General features: G+C 41.7%; 1 protein-coding gene across 4 annotated transcripts in view; it reads right to left on the bottom strand.

Moving 5' to 3' along the window:
• The window catches only part of slc4a11 (solute carrier family 4 member 11), a 94,769-nt gene that overhangs the window by 43,502 nt on the left and 26,898 nt on the right, over positions 1-24,369 (bottom strand). For all 4 annotated transcript variants that reach the window (XR_009676426.1, XR_009676427.1, XM_061062773.1 and 1 more), the window contains exons 3-5: positions 18,272-18,388; positions 10,310-10,353; positions 5,723-5,951 (exon numbers count right to left, since the gene is read on the bottom strand). Coding sequence is in view for 2 of the 4 variants with exons in the window: in XM_061062773.1 (XP_060918756.1) it covers positions 5,723-5,951; positions 10,310-10,353; positions 18,272-18,388 (390 nt within the window). In the remaining 2 variants the exon portion in view is untranslated. The remainder of the gene's footprint in view (positions 1-5,722; positions 5,952-10,309; positions 10,354-18,271; positions 18,389-24,369) is intronic.

Genomic DNA, 24,369 nt, shown 5'->3' with positions numbered 1-24,369 from the left:
GGGGGACTGTTTGAAAAAGGTGGTTCTGTTTTCTGTATTGCTTGTAAACTGCAGCCAGATGGATGGAGTTCAAGGAGAATTTCCCCGAGGGGACAATAAAGTATATGTTATCTTCAAAAATCTAAAGAATCACACAGGAGGATTATGCAAAATATGACAGAGCAGAAGAGAGCGGGCGAGATCGATGAAAGGTGACAGCAATTTAGGGAGAAATGAGGGTACAGTCGTCACGCAGAGACGAGCACAGAGAGACCTGTGACTGCCGACAGTTAGGAGGAGGAAGGATAATTACACAATATATCAATCAAAATATTGACAAGTACTCATTTTGCGGCCGCTGCTAATCACGACTTTATGCACGGTCATCATCTTCAGCGTCCTGTAATCATTTATCGGTTTAAGTACTTGCAGTTTTTTAACGATAACATGCCGTGTTTCATCCATAGGAGCAGGATGGAGTGCTGTTTTACGAGTGCTCTGCATCATCATCGTTGCTGTTCGATTGCACAACAAGTGTACTCTGCTCCGACACAAAATCCCAAGAAAAGAGAAGCAAAAAGACCCAGCAGAGTTCACCTCTTAAAAAAACCGAGTCCTCTTAGAGCAGGACTAATTATCTCTGTGGGTTTTCATCCTTTTTCATTTCTGTAATTTTCTGTTCTTCCTGTGCCTGTTATAATCTCGCCCCTGTTCTCTTTATCTCGCAGCTGTACAGTATTACACTCCGAGTGAGCCGGTCCGCTCAGCCGGCAGCATCGCCCCGCTGTGAACGGAGATACGGCAGAAATTAATACCTGAAGAGATATGTCCCGATGATAGCATACTTACGGGCAATATGAATGTATTCCCCCGAGAGGAGCCTTTTGTTCCTCCTCCTGGAGATATTCCCCCCCCCTCCTCATCGCAGCCACATGAGCGTTAGTGTGCCACATTTCATGATTTTAATTTCGGGATCTCTCATCCAAAGCGGGGTTTCTTACTCTGAGTGATTGTCACTCTCAACTAATCCAAATGTTCTAATTATTATAATAATACACATTTTTTTTTTTAAATGTGACTGCATCCTCAATTGTCTAATGAACCATTTCGACTGATTCAGGATGGTTTCACAGTAGGGACCCGGGCCTGGATCGGAGTACGCTTTACCCCAAAGTCCGGTTCATTTGATCAGAGTGAACACAAACGTACCGTACTCGGGTACAGCGTCCGAGCTCGCTTGGCTTGAGTACGGTCCGAGGGAGATGTGAATGCATCCGTTCTCAAACAAGGAAGTGAACTGCTATATGGAGGAATGCTAAACGGCTCCTTGTCGTTTCAAAAACCATCATATCCGTGCAGCATTTCGTCCTCTGAGCTGCACAGTAGATGTGGAAGTAGTAAGAGGGTCGTTGATGCCGTCTTAGAAATAACAAAAACATCTACAGTTAGCAGGATGGACTCTGCGTCTGCGAGCAGTTGCCATGGTTGCTACTTCTTCTACTTTCTGCTTTTTGTTGGATTTGCAAACCAACTATGTGTACTCACTATGTAACTAATGTGAACGCAGACCAGCGGGGGAGGGGGGGGGGGGGAATTAGTGCCTAATGTGAAAATGCCCTAAATGAATATTTCATGTTAAATCTCTTTATTCAACAGCTAAATGACAGTTGTTCTGCTCATGTGCATGCTTCATACTGTAATTCTTTATATATTTATTGCATAATAATTTAGGACTTCTTACATCATCCACTGTGCAATTCATTATAACCCAATTTCCATCCACTATTATCCCGTTTCTTCTGCTATAACTAATGCCTTTCCCCAGAGTGAACGCTCACTTCTCCACTAATTCAAAACTTCATTTTGCACATCACCAAAAACATTCCTGGCTAGATACTGCTGCTGAATCTTTGGTTGATAAATGACCTTGAAGAGGATGAACAGTCGACCTTGACAGCGTTGATGAATGCTCGTATTTAGGACTTCTTAGCTGAGCAGAATATTATCAAAACTAGAAAAATCTAATCTAAACTCTACTTTCAGATTCTACATAGATCGGTTAAATCCATACAGCTGGATTTCAGCATCGGATGTGTTCTAGTTTCCATTTGTAGTCCGAGCTGTGTTGACCTATTACGTATCAGCAGGCTTTGGTGTGTGCAGGAGAAACAGAGTGAAACCTATGGAACTTATATTCTACTGTTGAGCTCAGACTCAGAGAAACTGAAGCTTCAGTGTTTATCCAGCTCTGCATGGGTCTGTAAACCTTTCTGTGTTCTAACCTCTCTCCATTTTTCAAAAGCATCTCCAATATTGATCCTAGTTTGAGCACGTTTCTGCTCGTGGAGCTTATTAGAAACATGCAGAGGCTTTTTAGGTCGGGTACAATCACTTCTATCTGAACCACTTCTCTTGCCCGCTTCCATCTCTGCAACACCTGTTGACCTGATAACTGCTCTCATATCTGGCAAACCGAGGGGCATCCAAAACGGCCGTGTGTGAGGTCGCCTCAAAACCACCTACCTTCTCTGGTCCAAACAAATCCAGAGCATTCAGGACCAGAATCTAAAGTTAGAAGGAGGACATACTGGCTGCTGCATTGTTGTCAGAGAAGCCAGCACTTCAACATAGCATGTTTCCTTAATGATCAGATAGTAAGATACCTTTATCATTTCACTCAGAATATATTTTATAGATTGCTCCTTGAAAGACTTTAATTTAGGTAACTCTTCAGATGTCTTTTCATTTTAACTAAATGGAATTATTTCTGTTTGACTGCATGGAGCTAAAGTTCCATTAAATAAGAATAACAATGGCTAAACTTTTATTTATTAGAACCCATACCTTTTAAAATGTTTTTTTTTTGTTGATGTTGCTTCATACAGTTTCAAAACCAAGTGAAACCCCTGAGAGCTCAAATTGATTTTCAAACCATTTCCAGACAGCTCAGACCTGCGCAGCAAGCCTTTCTGTTAAGATGGCAGCCTCTAAGACAAGATTAAAATAACCTCACTTCATCCGCTTCTTTGTCCGGTATTCTGGGAGAGAAACAGTCAAGTAGCAGCAGCCACCACAGCTCGAGAGTCTCTGAGAGCCATTTGAAAAGCTAAGTGGGTGATCGATGACAGAAGTCAATTATCACCTCGCGGATCTGTCAGAGGCGGCTGTGCAGGGTGAGCGTCACACACCACCCACCTCTGACTAACCACCAACAACTGCGGACATCAGCCCCAGACGGACAGGATAACACTCGAGACAGACAGGCAGCGCTTTCACTACCATTACCTCCACATGTTGTTAACAGGTTTTTTCCAACATCTGCAAAGCGTCGGTAATCCTAAAAATACAATATGTCCCAAACTCTTTGATTTGCTAAATAATTAGAGTTGTGACTCAATGTTGTTAGGGCTGTTTGTTTCCCTCTGCTGTTTGTCCCCTTCTCCCCTTCTGTTGTCTCCAGCTCTGCCCAGGTGAAGCGACTGATTACACAATGAGGTGCACCTGGCCTCAGTGCTTAAAAGCCCAGCGCTGAGTTCATGAGGAGAAAGGCTTTTAGAGGTGGGACTGCTGTGCATCTAAAGGCGGACTCACACTAGACAATCCGTACTGTGCCTTAGCACGCTTCACCCACAAAGTCCAGTTTGTTTGTAAAGGCCATAAAGTCAGTAAAGTAGCTGTCATTTTCTCTGTGAATTTCTGTGATGTGGGAACGCAGACTTGACCACGAGTCCCTTTTATTTTAAATTTTAGATGTAAAGAGTCCGTCTGTATTGTAAACTAATCACACTTCTTGATAACATAAAGCCATGCTTGTGTTGTATTACGACGTTATGTACAAGAGGGAAGCCATACTTAGGCCCGGTTAGTCCTGGAGCAGTGTGAGTGCAGGCCGGCGGGGGAATGGGAAGGGCGGGCAATCGAGCTTAAGCGCAGTACGGGACAACTTGGCCTAGTGTGAGTGTGACCTCATTCAGGGATCGTGGAGGTTTTTGGGGTTTTGTTGAATTAGTTTGAATGATCTAGTTTACCCTTGGTTTGATTCTGGTTGTTAAGGTGTTTAATGTTGGGTTCCGGTGGCTTAGAGGTTGTTCTGTGCGCACCATGTACAGAAACTGTAGTCCTCATAGCTGGCGGCCTGGGTTCGAGTCCAACCTGTGGCTCATTACTCACATGGCATTCCCCACTCTCCTCCTCCCTGATTTCAGACTCCATCCAGGGTCCTGTCTTTCCAATAAAGCCCCAAACGGCCAAAAATAAAAAAGTAAAAAAAGGTGTTTTCTGTCACTTTGTTGGGTCAATTAGTGGATGGTTGTTAGCCCCACAGGGCCGCCTCATTGTGGGGCGTAACAATGTTCAGTGCAGCTTGCAGAACACAGTGAGGCTTAAACAATGGCTTCATACTGTTATGTAAGGGGGGCGGATTTCTCCTGCTCTAGTGGGCTGAGGAGATTGTCCTTAACCAAGAGGCTTTGCTACTCAGCCAAAAGGACCTGTGCTAAAGAGACTCAACTCATGTGACAGGGATCTGTAAGCCGACCTATGGGCAGAAAACCTGGAGGAGCCATGGCACGTGTCAGGTGTGCAGTATTAAACCCCTGCTGTATGATATCTTAACAATCAAGATCCGGTTTTAATACCTAGACTGGAATATTAGCAGGTACAAAGTATTCCTCTGAATATAGTTGGAGGGAAAATACTGATTGCTGACATAAAGTACATTCTCCACAAGATGAAAAAATCGGTTTATTTGGGGGAGAATATAGTGTGTGAGTGATGCATTGACCTCTTGAGCACTTGAAATTACCCTTTGGGCTGATTCAGAGGTCAATACAGATACTGGTAAAGCTTTGAAACGGCTCTACATTCAAATTCATTGATTTTACATTCTGAAATCAAACCCTAATCCCCTGAATTAGAAATAAGAATAATAAGCATTGATAATTAGAACAAGGTTAAAACCCTGACTTTCAGAAAGGTGGATAGTCCAGTCTTCTATAACATCCAAATCGCTAACCCAACCACTCTGTGCATTCATGAGTTGAATTGAGTTTCGTTCCAAAATGCAGATGAACTCATTCTTGGCTCATGCTACATGCTTCCACCAAATCTCATGAAAATCAGGCCAGTAGTTTTTCCATTATCCTCAAGACGGGAAGCAAAGGGCACTGAAAACATAACCTTCAAGGCAGAGGACATTATCCAAAAAATATTAAACTATTGCTTGGCCATGAGTGTAAGTGACACAGATTTTTTGGTTTGTGTTTTCAAAGGCCTTGGTGTATAAAAAAGATGCGTCTTATTGTTGTGAATTCATTTATAGGATAGCCACTTGACTGTTTCCTGGGAAACGTTTGATGTGTGCACAGGGTTGCAAACACGATCCAGCACACTGAGCTCTATTTGTGTCCAGCAACAAAAAAAAGCCGTGGGCTCAACAGACAACCTTGATTCAGACATCACAAACTTTCCTTTGGGTCTAAAAAGCTTCTTGAATCATTCTCGAGCCAATCTGACATTTCTGCTCCTGAGCCTGCGGTGAAGCTATTTTTCAGGTAGGTGTTGACATGTGCAGACGTCAGATGTTTTCAGGTCAGGTGTCATGTGTTCTGGGGCTTTTTATCTGATTGTGTGCAGGCGCAGGTGGAGCGGGTACTCTTGTCTGTATGTGTTTTTCAGTGTCTCGGTCTGTATTTCTTACATGTTCCTGGTTTTGTACACACATGTCGACAGCTTTTCTGCTTACCGTTGACCTCCTGAGCTCCGGCATCGGTGAAAAGCAAGCTCATCACCTCCTCGAAGTTGCAGCTGGGTTCGGAGACATGGCTGTCCTGGCCCACATGGTGCAGCATTCTCTTCAGAACGTCGTCCAGAGAGGCAGCCGTCTCATCCAGCAGGATACTGGCCCTTGCCAGAAAGCCGTCCAGATCCCTGTGAGCCCGAACTTCCTCCTCAAAGTTCATCAGCTTCACATACTGTGGAAAAAATGGATTCTTTTAAAACCTGAAATATTTCTTGCTGGTCTTTTTTTAAGCTTATCATGCCAATCAGTACCATTTTAAAGGCTGGAACACATTGTGAAAACATATACATGTAAATCTTAATGTCTGCAGAATGGAACCCATAGCATCATACTCTTTTTAGAAAGTTTTATTCTGAATCTATTAAATGATACAAGATTTAAGAAACACTGTACATGTAATCAAATGTGCTTTGGCCGGTTCAAGTCAATTTGCAACTTGTCTCTGAGTCCTTTGTTGCTTTTGTTGTGACAATATTTTCCTTCTGTATTTTTCATTGATGCAGCAGCGCTGCCAGCTCTGCAGGAAGACGTCAATACTCCCAATCAAGCTGTGATTGAAAACACAGTTTCTCCAAACCGCAGAAACACTCTTCAACTGGCACAGCACCTGACTAATGTGACTTGTTGGAAAACCTGGAAGATGAAGGCGCAGATTTAGGGGTCTGCAACCGGCTATGAAATTCAACAAATGAAAGTTCAAGACTTAAGGTTTCTTCATAAAGTCCAGCAGGTAAAAAAGGAACATAATGATAACACCTAAATGCATCCAGCAGTATTGAAAGAAAGCACTTATACCATCATGTCATTGGTATATGGTTAGCATTGGTTTGGGTTTATCTGTTAACATGTTGGTTGTATTATATTTGCTGTATCAGTACTCCTGTGGAGGCGGCTAAACATTGTGCAGCATTAGCAATAAGGGACGTGCGCTTTCAGTTGACTAAATAGTTGAACTGAATAGTAAAAGAATAACTGGTCTGTTTTATAATTTGGCCTCAATGTCGATCAGATGTTATTCTCAAACTGCAATACAGCCGCCTGCCACTAGCTGTGTCTCTAACCCCCAAACATACTCTGTCAGTGCCACGTACTATGCCGTAGTTCGCTGCCACTCTAGTCAAAGATTGTGTATCCACAGCAGGCACCGTGGTCCGTCTCTGGAGCGTGCCATCAGCGCCATTACGCTCTGCTCCGTTTCAAATACACTGCGAGTCTATCTTCGATGGAGTACGCTGCAAGTTGGTGTCAGGATTTAGCTGAAAATGCACGAGTGAAAGTGCCCTTAAGTTTGAAGCTAGGTTCTCCTCATTACTCTGAGACAAAATGTCCCGTTTTATTAAAGAGCGCAGAGATGTCTCCCCTTCAGAGTCTGTCCATATTTGACCGGTGGTTTCTAAGAATCACCTGAGAGACGGATGAATGGACAGAGAGATGAACACAGCTCGATTGAGAGCCCAGACACCCACTACTGTTCGATTTCATTGATCGTGTGACAGAAATTCAGAAGATGAAGGGATTCCCTGCTGTTCCTTTCAAAAAAAAAAAAAAAAAAAAAAAAAAAGCAGCAGCACAAGCAACAGCACAAAAGCCTGAGGGGGAAATTGTGTATGTCATACTATAAGTAAATGTAATTAAGTTTTGTTTGTTTGCATGTTTTAGGGTTTGTTTCTGCAGACTTTTCAGCTTGGGTCAAGTGATTCAAAGGTGAAGAAGAAGTTGCATTCTCTTAGATCCATTTCCAGTCATAAGAAGTGTTTCAAAACATCTTGAACAGATATTTAGGGATTTCACACATGCAGAAAACTCCTGAAAAACTCCAGGAAGAGCTGTATGAGTATGGAAGCGATTAGTGATCAGAATTCAAATGATAAAGCTAATTTGAAAATTCAAATGCATTAACAGAAATGCTTTTTAATTTTCAGAATATGGGTGTATTATTTGACTCAAAAATAAAATGATGATTAATTTATCTAATTAGAATTTTAGTTTTCAACTTCAAAAATGCACATTCTTTGACTAAATTAAAATGAGGAAGAAAATGACATTTGCTTTATCATTTTCAAAAAATGCCCCGCTAAATTTGTATCATAATTCAAATGAAAAAGCTAATTTTAAAATGAAAATACAGTAACACGTTTTAATTTTCAGATTATAGGTGCATTATTTGACCTGTATTTAAAATGAATATTCAGTCATCCAGTTTGCATTATACTTTTACGCTCTATGTATGCATATTGTATGACATAATTCAAATGAAAACTAAAAGGTCTTTGGCTTTTCGTTTTCAAACTTGCCGTGCTAAAAAGTGATCATAATTCAAACCAACTCAAAAACGAAATGGTAAAGTGGACGGCGCAGGAAAGTGACGTCAGACTCCAGCTTCCAGGCAGGCGAACGTAATATTTACAGTCTGAGGCGAGCGGGCAGAACGCGCAGCACGATGGGTGGCAGGGTGAAAGATATTTTTGAGTCAAATAATACACTCATATTCTGAAAATTAAAAAGCATTTCTGTTAATGCATTTGAATTTTCAACTTAGCTTTATCATTTGAATTCTGATCACTAATCGCTTCCATATATGAGTGAATACAAACAACCAAATATTTCATTTGGACTTCCCCCGAAGTTTCACCTGTCAGACCCCCTAGTATTTTTTCTGCAGCAAGTCCGAGTGAGCAGATATAGATATTTTCAGGAGTGCATACATTAAAACAGCTATTGTGATTCTAAAGATATCCTGAATTGTTCATCAATAAAGGGACAACCGTGGAGCTTTAGAAGAAACATATCAAGATCAACTCTATTTATAGACGAGTGCAAACAAGCAGATCCGCAGCACAGTTCTTGGCAGCACAGTAAATATGTAACCATGTGAAACTGATAAAAAAACAGAAGGAGAGCAAATACACAGACCTGTAATACAGAACGGGAAGATTAGTGAGACGAACGAGGCAAGCTGTTGGCAGGAACAAAAGAACATCAAACTAAAATAGTAAGTACTAAAATAAAAATCTGTCAGCCTTCTGATGACATCTGACCTTTGCCCTGTGATTTATTTCTTTTAGTTTGTGGACGTAGAGAACCATTCCTTCATCTTTAGTGCACGCTATGATTGGTTGAAAACATTGAAACAACATTTCCTCCTCTTCTAAAGTTATTAAACTATGAAAGGTTTGCTGGCATCAAACTTCCATTCTCTGTCTTTCGATGTTTTATTCAAATATAAAGAGAACTTATAAGTATTAGTCAGGGTTTAAATACCAATTTATCAATGCTATATTCTATTTCAGTCAGAGTTTGATGCTTACTTTAAACTTGCTCTGGTAGGACTTTAATTTCTGCCAGTGGGGAACAAACATGAGAACGGATTGATTTCCGCTATGCAGATGACTCACAGCTTTACATTTCAAAATAACTCTTTAAAATTCTTCCTATTGACCAATCAGATCTCTTTATAACAGAGCTGTGTGAGCTGATTGAGAGAGGAGAGGACAGAGAGAGAACACTGTCATAACACCGGCTGCATAGGTGTCATTACCTTTTACAAACAAACCGACATAGAACAATTTGAACATGCCAACAGTGAAGTGGCATGAAGAGATAAGCAGCAGCAGGCAGCAGTTTAACAGAGGACATTCACACTGACAGCAGAGCTATTCACTTGTCATGCATATCTCAAAAACTATTGGATTCGTTTTGCAAACCTCACTGTTCTCCGAATGTGGACTACAGAGCTGTCTTCAACAGTTTAGAAGACAACATGAGAAGTAGAAACGGTAAAATCCTAATCAGGACCTCCCTAGATGTAATGAGGCTTAGCTTGTTTCTAATTTTAACTAAGGCCCGAGGAAGACTACATAATTTACACAAATACTCCTCTTAATCTTTCTTTTGCTGCTCCTTCCGATCACTTCTACCTCCAAACTTTCCCACACTGTTAAAATATGATGAAAGACAGTCACACCCATTGATCTTTTTCTTGTATGTATAACTAAAGTCGAGCTGTAAATCTGAGTGATGTGTGCGTTACTGAGTTCTTCCAATGATGAGTGAACTTCTTTTGAAGCTTCTTTTAAAAGGTCACATGTTATCTAAAACACACCTCACCATGTTTTCCTAACTAGTATGTGTCCCTAGTCCGTCTACAAACGAGAAAAGTCCATCCTCTCCATCTTCTGCCTGCTCCACTTTTCAGAAAATGTGTGCTCAAACAGGCCGTTTGGAGATTTTCCCTTCATGACATCACAAAGGGCAGTAACCCCTCCCCCAGGTGGGTGACACTCCCACAGCTAGGTGTTTGTTCTGTCCTCTGAGTCTGCCTTCTCACCGTAAACAATAGGACATGGAGCAAGAAAGCCCGAGCCACCCAAGCCCTTCCAGAGAGGGGGCGTGGTCAGACACAGCTCATTTACATTTAAAGGTACAGACACAGAAACAGCCTGTTGTGAGCAGGGCTGAAATAGAGGGGTTTATAGACATGATCAAATACAGGATCAGAGTGAACATTTTACCAAAGATTCTGATGCTTACCTTTCTTGATGTATTCAATAAAACACAACCAGAGTCGTCAGCATCTGAGGACAAAAAAAAGAAAAGGTACGATTGAAAATTCAAAGTGAAACATTATCATTGAAGGAACATCATGGAAGTCCATCCTGTTGTGTCCACAGCTGAGCTATTGTTCATACTTTTGTTTCCTCTCGTCTTGACTACTGCAACCCTCTAATCACCAGGCTCAGCCATGCCTCTTTGAAATGCAGTTCAAAATGCTTCTGCTTAGATTTTGGCTAAGTCATCCAGAACAGTAGTTCTCAACTGATCCAACGGCAACTTCTGGTGTTGAAAAATAAAGCCGATATGGAAGTGCAAAATCCTGCAGTTCATCGAGTGTCCACTAGAGGCTGGCTGCAGAAGAACAGGAAGTCGTACTCGAGGAACTGCAGGGTTTTGCATTTCTGCATTGGCAACAATTTTCTCCACCATAGGTTGTCGCTTGCCTTTCACACATGCATGTGTTGTATTAGAGTAAATGCTCTTGAACAATCAGACAGAGACTATGGCTTGTGAATTGAGGATATGTTTATTTCTCTTGGAGCAGTTCTATTATAACATCCCAATCATCATCATCACATTGATGCATCTCAAGTGTGTCCTTTTAGCAGTGAAATATAACATGGGGGCAATTTTGCCATTCTGCAACATCTATCATTAACTTTTGATGGTTGTTTGAGGTCACATTCTCGAAGATGACAATTTTGTGGTCATTTGCAGCACCAAAGGCGAAATATGATAACTGCAGGATGTTTTATAACATCTCTCTAACATTCAAACAGCTCAAAGCTGATGTTTGACTTTTTTTGACAGTTTGAATCACAAATTTCTATCTTGTGTTTGGACTTCCAAATGTATTTGACCAGAGTTACAATCATTCCCTTGTTTTGTTTTTCAGCCAAAGTAACCACCGACTAACAACATAACAGAGACCAGAGAAAACAGTATCTCACTTCCACCTTCTATCTCTGGCCAAGCGACCACTGCTGGGTATTGGAAACCACTTGTGACTTCTCCTTGGCATGGCGACTTCTCACTCAGTTTGTTGTTCCACTGAATTTTCAAAGTCTTTCAAATTTCATCAGTGGGTCTAAAGCTCAATCACAACTTTGTAAAAATAATCAGGGAAAGGTGAGTTACTTAACAAAAAAACAGAAAAACTGAATAGTGCTTGTGTGTCTATGTGGAGCTCCCGCTGTGCCGTGCTTCTACAACGCCGAAACGCGATGTGAACTTTCAGACTGTGACACCAACATCACGCCATCACAAAATCAATAAGAATGTACCAAGACGTGATGACACCTGAGCTTAGTTAACAGAACTTTTGCAATAAAAGGCAGTCTGAAAAGAGGCTACAGAAGAAGTATAATGTTTACTCCAGATCATCTCGACCAAAAAGTATATCGCTATGGCAACCAAAAGGCAATATTGCCACTCCAGTAAACAGAACGACTGAATCGCCTTGTACATTTTTGTTCTAAAATGAATAATGTCACCACATGTTATTAGAGGGATGATGGTCCAGATTTGGAGTGGAGAAGAAAACGAGAGGAATATTTCACGGCCTCGCTTCAGCCTCAAAGACCCTCTTTGACATAAAACTGCATTTACTTCAGTCGAATCTGAATATTACAAGTTGAACTGCTCAGCGTTTACATGCAAATCTGTAGTGACGTGGTAATTACAGTGTTCTGAATTTGCATTTAAAAGCAACAGAACATTCATTACCGACGGTTCAAATTCTGAAATAAAAGATCACAAGAATACAACCACTCGGTCGGTGAAGAAAAGAAGCCTGAGAGCCTTTTTTCTAACAGTGTTGAAAATGTCAAGAGGCAAGTCTCTAAACACTCTCATTGAACGGGGATTGAAACTTCTCTGCTGATAAGGTTTTAATACACACGTCTGTGGAGCTGAGCCGAGTGCTCAGATAAAGTACAAAGGTCTGGATTTTCCCAATGCTGCTGCTGCAAAAAAAGAAAAAGAAAGAAAAAACATTTCATGCTTGGAAACAATACAGGGACAAACTTGGGGAATGGGGTTTTCAACGCACTCCAGTCTTAAACTAGCAGACTTGCAGTACCCTGCTGACTCTCATAAAACAGTCCGACACCGTGTTGCATAACACAGTTATCGCCGTTTACTGCGGGGAGGACGTTATTAGGTTACCATGGGCTTTCCTCCTCTGCTCCGCGTGATGCACTATGTCGGCTCCGTCTGGAAATCAATCAGAGCTTAAACTCCTCCCTCCAGCGACGGAAAAGCAAGAAACCCCCCCCTCCCTCTAACAAGCCAATAAGCCTCAGGAAAACGCCAGGATTTCATAATATCAATAATCCAGCCACAAGTAAATGTGAGTCTGCTGGAAAGTGGAGGCTTTGATCGCACGCACCGAGCACCTTGGCATAATAAAAGCCTGCAGGCAGTGGAGGAAGAAAAAGAGCGCCCCAGCCCCTACCTCTATGATGAGACGATGGCAGGGGGGGGGGGGGCACGTGTCGTGTGCACTGGATTCGGTTCATCAAAGCCTCACAATCAAAAAAGCACACGGCTGGGCTTATCCGCTCCCAGAGGGGAGAGGGAGCCGCGGCTCTAATTGCTGTCAGGGCTGCAGCCTTAAGGAGATTTTCATATATTCATATAAGATTACCTCGTCCCCAATGATCACCTCCTTTTAATGGCTTCTGTATGTCTCATTATACTGTTTGGTTCCGAGTAATCCTGCACAATTTCAGGGTTTAGGGATTAGGAAGGAGGAAGTGCTATAATGTGACATGGGCTTGTTTCAGTACTTGGTTCCCCGTTTGATCATTGCAGCTCTGCAACTGTTGATTTCATTCGGTCAGCCACAAGTGTTACGAGTGCTCTGTTATGTGCAGGTCGGAGGCTGATGATGGTTGAATGTGTGATGGGAGAGGTCAGGTATACAAACAGGCTCAAGTGTCTTTTGGCTGAGTGACATTGGATGCATTTTTTATTAAATAAATACCGGCTTGGTCGAGTATTGGCTTTAATTGCTTTCAAAATACAACAGGTTCAGACGTTTCCACTTTCAGAATACTAAGAATGAGAGTATGATGGGAGTGACTTTATAATCAAACAGGTCATTGTGTCCTTGGGCTGGACGTCCTCTTTGGACTACAGTAGGATTCAATAATTTTTTTAAATTTGTATTTTAATTTCTATTACAAATAAATCTTTTGTTAGTGTCATTTTAATTGGTATCATCATCACAGACTCGTACATTTCTCACTGTCAGAATATTGAGGCTACATTTGAAATCCATCTTCCAAACTGAAGGCGTTTGCGCACTGACTGCATCTTATTGAAGATGAATTTTTCAGATCCGTAAATCCGATTAAAAAGGGCCAGATGATTTCCGCAATGTGAAAAAAATCCCAGAATTTCAGTGACAGAAAGTCACAACAGAATAGGACGAGACGTACTTGATCCTATAAAGATCCAGTACGTGTGTTATTATGATTTTAGTTCATCTAATTTTGACAACCTCAGAGCAGACAAAGCCTAATTGTCCCACCTGAGATGTTTGGCGTCCCTTCTAATGGGGCTCGGACCCCAGGTTGGGAACCACTGATCTAGAAGTTACTCCCATAGGGCGATCACTGGGACAGTCATGAGCGGTCTCCAAGTCCAAAAACCACTTGGTCAACTGGAAGGACAAACTCCCATAACTGTTCTGTTACCAAGACAAGATCCACATTTCTTATCCTTGATCAGAGTTTAAACAATCTGTCAGAGACTCCTCTGCAGGCCATCTTAGAGCTCTGTACGCTCAGACTTTTGTTTCTTTATAAACTCAACGCAGGATTTAAAAGGTCAAGGAATGACCTTGGTCAAAGCCCAAATCCTCCAGTTGCCAGTGTGACAGACGCCTGTCCTTCCTCGTGACTTTTCCCTCTTCAGTATTCAGCCAAATTTGATTGAACTAAAATGGAACTGAGCCCGGCACTGGCAGACGTGTAATCATGAAATCAATTCTATTTCTGGGGGAGCGTTTGACAGCCTTATGACAAAGTCTTCAGAGGAGAGAATAATGGATAAGATCATGACAAAACCATAAATACAACAAACATGACTGTATTACCAGCAGACAAGATTGTTTTTTTTGTAAGCTCTTCAAATTCTAATCCTCAGCACTCAAATATCTCATCAATCACTTTGTGCTTTCACTGATAGGCGGACTAGAAGAACGTACTGTTCTGAACCTCGGCTCATTGAGGACGTGCAGTTCTCAGAGACCTCCGGTATCGCTGCAGAAAGAGTGTCATCTTTCAATATCCAAAAAGGGGTCATGCAGAGAGAATAAAATAATACAATACCCACTTTCATCCCCACTATGTTATAAATGATCTGACACCAAGAAGTTTTTTAGCAGAAGTTATGTTATTAAAGTGTCTCTCCCCCATATCCAGGGCTAGCCAAGCAGCATTCAGTCATTTACTATTTTATGTCAGGATTCAAAAAATGTAAAATATTTTTAACACTGACTTTAAAAAAAAGAAATTATGTCATGATGAGTAGAAATATCTTCTTTATCTGCACGAAGTCAGGCAGATGAGCACACAAGAAAGAATTATTCAATCCTTCAAAGATGAATCCCGTTCCTCCTCTAGAAAATGACGGCACTGTGATTAAAATAAGACGACTGAGATACTGGAGGCTGAGCTCAAAAAAAGGATGTTGAATTAAAAAAAAGCTGTTTGAATAACTAAATGTTGGAAGTAATTTTAAAAAATCTTTTAAAGGGCAACTATTATTCAAAATCCTCTTCTCCATGTTCCTCTAACACTAAAATGTGTCTCTAGTCTGTCTACAAACCCCCCAATGATGAGAAAAGTCCATCCTCTCCGTCTTTTGCCTGCTCCACTTTTCAGAAAATGTGTGCTCAAACAGGCCGTTTAGAGATTTTCCCTTCATGACATCACAAAGGGCAGTAGCCCCTCCCCCATGTGGGTGACACTCCCACAGCTAGGTGTTTGTTCTGCCCTCTGAGTCTGCCTTCTCACCGTAAACAATAGGACATGGAGCGAGAAAGCACCGAGTACACCCAAGCCCTTCCAGAGAGGGGGCGTGGTCAGCCACAGCTCATTTACATATTTAAAGGTACAGACACAGAAACAGCCTGTTCTGAGCAGGGCTGAAATAGAGGGGTTTATAGACATGATCAAATACAGGATCAGAGTGGATTTAGAACAAGACACTTCACACACATGAAGAAGAGGAGGAGGATATGTGACCTTTAATTACAGTACAGTTAAATATCCAATGGGCACAATACCCTAAAGGTCAAGATTGAAGACTAAAGCATTCACATTAAGTAACAACTGTTGAGTATTGGGAAATAAATGAGTTATAACAGACAGATCTTTTAAAATGAGACTGAAGTCGGAGCTCCTGTCTCTGTATTTGATATCATCACTACACGATGTGCTTTTACAAACAGCTGCTTATGTAAGCGGACAAGATGTAAGTGTTACACTGATTTGACACGGTGCACATATTCTACAGTGACCTGCTGATGTGGTCATAATAAATCACATGATGATTTGTGACATGAATTAAAAGCGGTAACAGGCATGCAAACAGCCCGCTACACTGGGATTCAATTTATGTGGCAGACAGACATTTTCAGGGGGAAGCAGGAATAAAAACAAAACACTCTAATCGACATTCAGCCGAGCTCTCGATGAATAATGCACTGAATATTTTTTTGAGAAGACACTGGCGGGCATGACAAACATTCTGCACCTGTGGGTGACAATTTTGCCTGATGATGGCGGTGAGAATTCAACATTTTTGCAGCTGTGCAGAGGGAGAGGAGTGTGGGTAAAACACTGGACCAGCGTCCTCTAAAGCCACAGGTTTGTTTTAATGGTTTCTGATTAGAGTTAAGTGATAATGAGCTTATATTTAATGTTTTCACCATCAGAAATTCTGATGAGCTTCTGTTTTAGTGGAAACACTTTAAATATTTTTTTGGGTGCATTATGTTTGCCGCATTGCATAAAAGTGTAATTGAAAATCAGCCATAAACACAACTACTTGTAAACCCTTAATTGCTCCTGAAATCCTAAATGGAAAACATGATAGGGAATTGTGATCTGGTTTCTAACCTTATCTCCTGCAATCCAAATTAAAGGTCACATATTCTCCTCTTTTTCAACCAGTTTAAATAATTCTCAGAGCTCCTCAAAACATGTGTGTGAAGTGTCTTGTTTTAAATCCACTCTGATCCTGTATTTGATCATGTCTATAAACCCCTCTATTTCAGCCCTGCTCAGAACAGGCTGTTTCTGTGTCTGTACCTTTAAATATGTAAATGAGCTGTGTCTGACCACGCCCCCTCTCTGGAAGGGCTTGGGTGTACTCGGTGCTTTCTCGCTCCATGTCCTATTGTTTACGGTGAGAAGGCAGACTCAGAGGGCAGAACAAACACCTAGCTGTGGGAGTGTCACCCACCTGGGGGAGGGGCTACTGCCCTTTGTGATGCCGCGGACACTGAAGCTTCAGTGTTTAGCCAGCTCTGCATCGGTCTTGAAGCCTTTCTGCATTCTAACATCTCAGTTACTACTCTTGCCCGCTTCCATCGCTACAACACCTGTTGGTTTGACCTGATAACTGCTCTCATATCTGGCAAACCGAGGGGTGTCCAAAAGGGACCGTGTGGGGGTGCCTTAAATCCGCCTACCTTCTCTGGTCCAATCCAGACCATTCAGGACCAGAATCTAAACATACAGATTGGACCTTTAAAGGTGCGATATTTAAATTCTCCCAGTTTAAACTATGCTTCTCCTCTCTGGTATTTTATGTTCATATTTCAAAGCTGACAGGAATCACTTTAACTTCAGAGACAGTTTCTCATCGTTGTTTTTTTTCCTCCTCTAACTTGCTCCCATGCAGCTTACATCACCGCGGCGTTCCTGTCAGACGCCTTAAGTGTTACTATGTATGGAGAATCAGACTCAGTGACATGGTCACCTGTCACATCTCCCCTCTCTCTCTCTCTCCTCCTGACTCTCCCGGTAGTTGCACCTGTGACTGTTGCTGTAGCAACGGTCACCTGTTGACTGGTGGGGTTTCTGGTGATGGGGTCAAAATCATCTGCCACCTGCAGCTGAGGAGCCGTCTGTCAAGTCAACACCTGCCATCGGACTGTGGATGGACCCAGACTGCCGCAGACCACCACCCATGGAAATTAGCTTAAAGCCGTTTTGAGGATTTTTTTTTCTTCTTGGAGAACCGCCATGACTTAGATACACTCCGCCTTTGAGAATGTGCCTCATGCTTTGATATCAAATACTTCAAAAAAGTGCATGAAGAAGAAAAAACTGATATTGATCCTGAAATTTGAACAGCAGAGGAGATTTTTAAAGATTTATTTTTGGGCTTTTTGTGCCTTTATTCGAGAGACAGGACAGTGGATAGAGCCGGAAACCAGGGAGAGAGAGAGAGAGAGAGAGAGAGAGAGAGAGAGAGAGAGAGAGAGAGAGAGAGAGAGAGAGAGAGAGAGTGGGGAAGGAAATGTGGGAAAGGAGCCATCAAGAGTGACTGTGAACTTTGTGTTTTATGTCTGATTGTAACTTTTTATGCTTCTTATTAAGTCACAAAATATTGCAAGATGAATCACAAGAAGGTGCTTAAATGCATAAAATCACAGATTAAACAGAATACTTTTCCAATACAGAAAACAATATTATAAAAAATATATTCCTTCTCCCACCTGTCCTGCCGTCTCACTTCTCTTTCTATCACTTCTCAAGCGTTCCTCCTTCATGTTTCTGTTTCCCCGTCTCTCCTCCTATGACTCGTTCTCTCTTTTTATCCAGCTCTACAACCCCCTCCTCATCTACTGTCCTCTGTGTATCTCTGTTTTTCTCTCTCTCTCTCTCTCTCTCTCCTTGTCTCTTTCTGTGTACTGACCTGGCCCAGGGCTGATCTGGTTGTCATAGAGGTGGATGTCATCTCCGCAGGCGATGGGCGAGTCCTGTCCCTCCTCTCGGCCCTCGCTGCCCTCCTCCTGCTCCACCTCCCGCTGCTCTGGGGACACAACAGCACAGGGTCACCTCCTGGACCTCAGCGGCTACCGAAACTCACTCGTGTTATAGTCATTGTCTCGCCAGGAGGTCCAGAAACCCAACAGGTACTCGCTGTGTTACAAATAGGCATGACTTTTGGAGAGGAACACCTGAAACGATGCTCATTTTATAATGTTGAAAAACACAAGATGAAACCAAGCATCAATTCAGAGAGGAATGGGAATTTCCCAAGCATTTTTTATATGTTTGAAATTCATCTCATACTGATATAAGAATCCTTTAAAGGGGACAAATTATTAAAAATACACTTGTGTGAACAAGTGTGAACATATATTTGGGTAACCTGAGTGTCTACTGACCCACAAAATGTGAAATAAACCCATCCAGTCCTTTGTTTGTGGTCTGCATAAGTCTTACAACACAGAGACAAATGCTCCGTTTCAAATGTGCTCTCCTTGTGATGTCACAGTGGGATTCTGGTTAAAAAGAAATCCCCTCCCCTCCCCTGGTATCTCCACCCATGGACTCCACCCCCAAGCTAGAACAATTTTTGCGCAGGTCTGCCATTTTTATTCTCTCTACAGAGGAGTGATGTCTATGGGGAAAACTCAGGGGGCGGGGTCATTGCATTTAAAGAGACACACACACCAAAACGGAGCGTTCTGAGAGCTGGTTTATACAGGGTCACAAACCTCCTCTGGTGCTTGATTCATGTTATATTTTGACCAAAGCACAGCACAGATGTTTCATTTAGACCACAGGGGGACTGTTTGAAAAGATGGAGGAAGGGGATAATATGTCCTCTTTAATTTATATTTCCTTACACACAAATGCCGATATACAATCAACATTCATAAACGTGAGAACTGATTTTAAAACAAACATAGTCAACAGAAAACCCCCATTAGTAGTAAACTCCTGTCAGAGTGGTGCTCAGCTCGTAGTGCAGACAGCAACAAGGTATCATTAGTTTAAAATGGTGCTTTTCTGTGACAGCTTATGTGAGAGTCAATGAACCGTCCTCACACTGTGAGAATCATCTGCAGCTTCACTCTCCAGCCTCTGACTGAAATGCAAATGTTGTTTTTTAGAGTCGCCTGAAGAACGTCAGGGAGGGAGCTTACCTTTTCAAAACTGTCAGGTATTCTCATGATACAGTCCATATCGTGAAAATAATAAAGTAATTATAATAATGCATATTCTAAATACTCAAAGACTCTTCACAAAGAATAACAACAAAACAAAACAGTGAAGAAATAATGTAAGAGAAGGAGGATGAGAGCTGAGATGGTTTGTTGTTGAAGAGGTGAGTTTTTAGGGATTGCTTGAAGAAAGTGAGTGAGTGGGGGTCTCTGATGGTTTTTGGGAGTGAGTTCCAGAGGGTGAGAGTGGCAATGGTGAAGACACTGCCCCCCCAGTTTGTCCTGCAGTGGGGGGGGGGGGGGGGGGGGGGGGGGGGTGAGAGCATGCCAGGGGAGGAGCTCAGACAGGTATGAGGGGGAGGAGCCAGTTTATGGAGGGCTTTTGAGGTGATGATGAAGTGGATACGCTGGGGGATGAGGAGCCAGTGGAGGTCATGTGTTGGAGTTTCTTGATGATGATTGCAGTTGAAGAAGTCTAGTCTGGAAGTGATGAATGTGTGCAGCTGAGCAGGAGAGGAATGGGAGGAGGCGGGCGATGTTTCTCAGATCTAAAAAGGCTGTTTTGGTGATGTAAGTATGAATAAGTTAATGATGTAATACTGACAAAATCTTTGATGCACCAATACGTTTCACTACATATTTTCATTAAACAGCTTTAATAAGATTTTAAACTTTAACTCTGCACTGTAACTTTTAACTCTTTTTATATTTTTACTTTATTTATTTCAATTAATTTCATTTTTATTATTTTTATTTGAACATATTTTCAGATTTAATAATTTCAGTGATTTTTAAATGTTCTATTTTAATGTTTCTTTTCTTTCCTCTGTCATGATGCTTTTTGATGTCTTGTGTGAAGCACAATTGAATTGCCTTGCTGTTGAAATGTGCGACATAAATAAACTTGCCTTGCCTTACCATCCATCCATCTTTTATCTATACCGCTTTTCTTTTTGTTGGGGTTATTGGGGCGAGAGGCAGGGGGCGGGGTTACACTCTGGACTGGTCGCCTGTCAATCACAGGGCTGACATATAGAGACAGATAACCAGCTACACTCACATTCACACCTACGGGCAATTTAGAGTCACCAGTTAACCTAACGAGCATGTCTTTGGACTGTGGGAGGAAGCTGGAGAGAACCCACACATGCACGGGGAGAAAGAGAGGCTCCTGTCAGATAAAGTTATCCTGCCTTATCTTACAGCAGTAATTACAGTAGTGATACTGGTTTTTAGGCTGTTTTTCTCCACATGACTCCGTATGACTGATGAAATTGAGTAATTTAACCCATTTTGTATTTCCTCTCTTCAAGCCTGTGAGCACTTTTCCTGTCAAATTATTCAAATCATCGTATCTAGAAATGCTTCAAAAAGACAAGCAAGCAGAGCAGACCTCCACCTCGAGCAACCCCGGGAAAAGAGCAAACTTCTCCAAGAACACTGAATAAATAGGCAAGGCACTGGTTGTTCTGATATGAGGACAAGTACTTCATGACTCAGCAGGCGTTCAGCAGGTTTTTTTCTCTTTTTTTTTTTGGTGTGTAATAGACAGGATTTTGTATGGAAGAAAGCCCGGAGCTTGTTTGTGTGTGACTCATCTGATTCTCTCTCTCCTTCTGACACAGCAGCCTCTTAAATCCAATCCTACAGTCACCAGCGAGCGCCTAAATATCATCCAGCCACCGTCCCGATTGCCGCTGTAGAACAATATCTCATCCCCCGTGTTCTTTTATCCGCTGACCTTCTCGGTGAGAGGGACCCAAAAATTTTGGTTCATTCAGTTTGTCGTGCATCAGGATCATCCCTCTGCACTTGACATTCTGTGAACCTGGCTGTGTCGTCGCTTCACCTGCATCCCCTCTGCACCTCAGACTCACCGGCTCGGCTCTGACTTTCAAATCACCTTGAGAGAAAACGGCTGCTGCAGGGCGAAAGGAACCAAATCCACTGATTCACTTCAAGACGTAATGATATTATTAATTAGCAATGCTTACTCCATGATGATTGGACATGTTCTATTCTATCTGCTTTTTACTTACCAAGCTGTGTTTACCTTTTTATTTTAAAGGAGCAGTATGTAACTCTGACACCTAGTGTTTAAAATGTGTACTGCAGTCCAAATTAAAAACATCATAGAGAGCTGTCCCCCCCCCCCCCTCCTCTCTAGAGTCCATGCTCACACAGGTCACCATGTGGTGGACTCTGAAGCTTCAGTGTTTATCCAGCTCTGCATGGGTCTGTAAACCTTTCTGTGTTCTAACCTCTCTCCATTTTTCAAAAAGCATCTCCAATATTGATCCTAGTTTGAGCACGTTTCTGCTCGTGGAGCTTATTAGAAACATGCAGAGGCTTTTTAGGTCGGGTACAATCACTTCTATCTGAACCACTTCTCTTGCCCGCTTCCATCGCTGCAACACCTGTTGACCTGATAACTGCTCTCATATCTGGCAAACCGAGGGGCGTCCAAAACGGCCGTGTGGGGGGGTCGCCTTAAAACCGCCTTCCTTCTCTGGTCCAAACAAATCCAGAGCATTCAGGACCAGAATCTAAAGTTAGAAGGAGGACATACTGGCTGCTGCATCGTTGTCAGAGAAGCCAGCACTTCAACATAGCATGTTTCCTTAATGTCTTTAATATTAAACAGTTAGGACTGATTGCGTTATAAATCACAATCTTTTTTTTCTATCATAAATTCTGCAGAATTTGCATTCAGATGACGTGCACATAAAAACAACAACAACATGTTAAAAATAAAGAAACAGGATGATGGAGAGGTATGTTTCATATGAAAACACTGAATGATTGATGTGTTTCCTTCAAACGGCGTGCAGCGATCTGCTGCAGCCCTCTCAGATGTGTTTGCAGCTGTGACATACAAAAACACTTCAGTGTTACAAACAGCAGCCCAGAGAGCATGTTTGCATCATTAAAGATGTTTAAATGTGTATGCCCCGTGTTCAGAGGTTTCAAACGGATGACAGATGTCTGCTGTCACTGTATTGTTCTCTAAGGCTGCAGCACACATTTTGTTTTCAGAGCCCGACCTGTGGATCATTTCTCTGATTAACTACAGAATGCAAAAGTTACAGGAGATGCCTTTGAAGTTACAGATACATGTCTCTTATAGATGTCTCTTTCTTTCATGCCTGTATTGAGAGCACAGACCAGTGGAGTCTGAATCAGGGATGAGAGAGCACGATGACGTGCGGGAGATGGCCGAGGGTGGAAGCGATTTTAACATAAATCATCCTGTCATTGTTATTTGTTTGGTTTCAAAATGTTCCAATAAATGACTCAATGAATGAACCATAGCCCCGTAATTTGTCATTTTCTAAGCCGAAAACAAAACAAAAGAAATTCGGGTTTCGGCCTCTTAATTAAGAAGCTTGCCGTCTTTTTGGAATCATTTCATACCTGATTGGTTTAAAGCTTCTGCATCTTTTGATAAACAAAACAAGACATTTGATTGCATCAAACAGACCCTGCATAAATTATGAAGGGACTATTGTCAGCTACATAAATAATAGTTACATGGCAAGAGGTGGTATGTCTGACAAGTGACCTGAAGCACGTCATGCTGCCACTTTTTTGTTGTTTGATGCAAACCAAAACACCCATTTTTCCTGTTTTCATGGTCAATCTACAATAAAAGTCTGTCTGACATCACCTTCAGTAGCTTGACCAATGAGCATGCAGAGTCTGTATGCCCCCTGTATGTCAAAATGTTCAGGCTACAGGCGACGCTGCCTCCGTCACAAATCCACGGGCATGGCGCTCGGGACAGATTATCGATCACAGACTTTTCTTAAAAGTTATTTTTTGGGCTTTTTCTCCTTCATAAGAAAGAACAGCTGAAAAAAAGGCGGGAAATGTTGGGACGAGAATGTGGAAGATGACATGAAGCAATTTAAAATAAAAGACCAGCAAACTTAACACATGAAAAGATTTTTAATAAAAGATAATTAACAGTTTTAAATTATTATTTTTTGTTCTTTTAAAGGCTTTACATGTGATTTTTTGATCCAGCAGATGTCGTCCTTGAGCACCAGCATGAAACCAAAACAACTTGCGCTGCATTGCTGTGTTAGCATGCTAATGCTAGAGATCTTTATTATGCTCGTATCTTCACACTGCATGTAAATTTACCTGAAATGAGCGTGATCTAGAAACACAGTTAAGCAGTGAGTACAGTATGTTATTCTTCTTTTCTCTAGTCCCTCAATTAAACAACTTTTATATGCGAGGGGAGGAGTCAGCCGGCCGTCCTGACGATGTAAACAAAGTGAAGATAGGACTCTGAAAACTCTGAAAACATCACAGACAGTGGGACTCGGGTGTTACACCCATTGTAGACAGTCATGACTCACAGAGTTATTTTCAGAGGAGATACTTGATTTATATATTTAAGTGTGAAAAATCACATAGAAAGACTTTAAAAAAAGTTAATTAACAGTTTTAAATCCTTTGTATGTTCTTTTAAACAACAATTAATAACTTAACTATAAAGGTGCAAACTATGATCACTTAATAAAAGAGGAAAAGAACACGAGTGTCTCTGATGAGTCATTTAGTCCTCGTGAGCTGTTCCATCTGAAGGTTATCTTATTATCTCAAAGTGGTTGTTTTTTTTTTCACTGAGTGGAACATTTCCAGGTTTAAACACGATGACAGGTAAATTACAGGGTTTCACCACAAAGCTAAGATAGTCCACCTCCACTCATTAAAAAGAATACATATTCATGAGACATTAAGCTTCAGAGAAAAGGACCGGGGTTCTTCTTGACGGGGGCAAAACTGATATCTTAAATGAGTGGCACATTTTTGTTGGGGGGCGATTTAT

This window comes from Labrus mixtus, chromosome 18 (assembly GCF_963584025.1).
Source record: "Labrus mixtus chromosome 18, fLabMix1.1, whole genome shotgun sequence".
NCBI lineage: Eukaryota > Metazoa > Chordata > Actinopteri > Labriformes > Labridae > Labrus > Labrus mixtus.
This window is presented reverse-complemented; position numbering and strand designations above follow the sequence as displayed.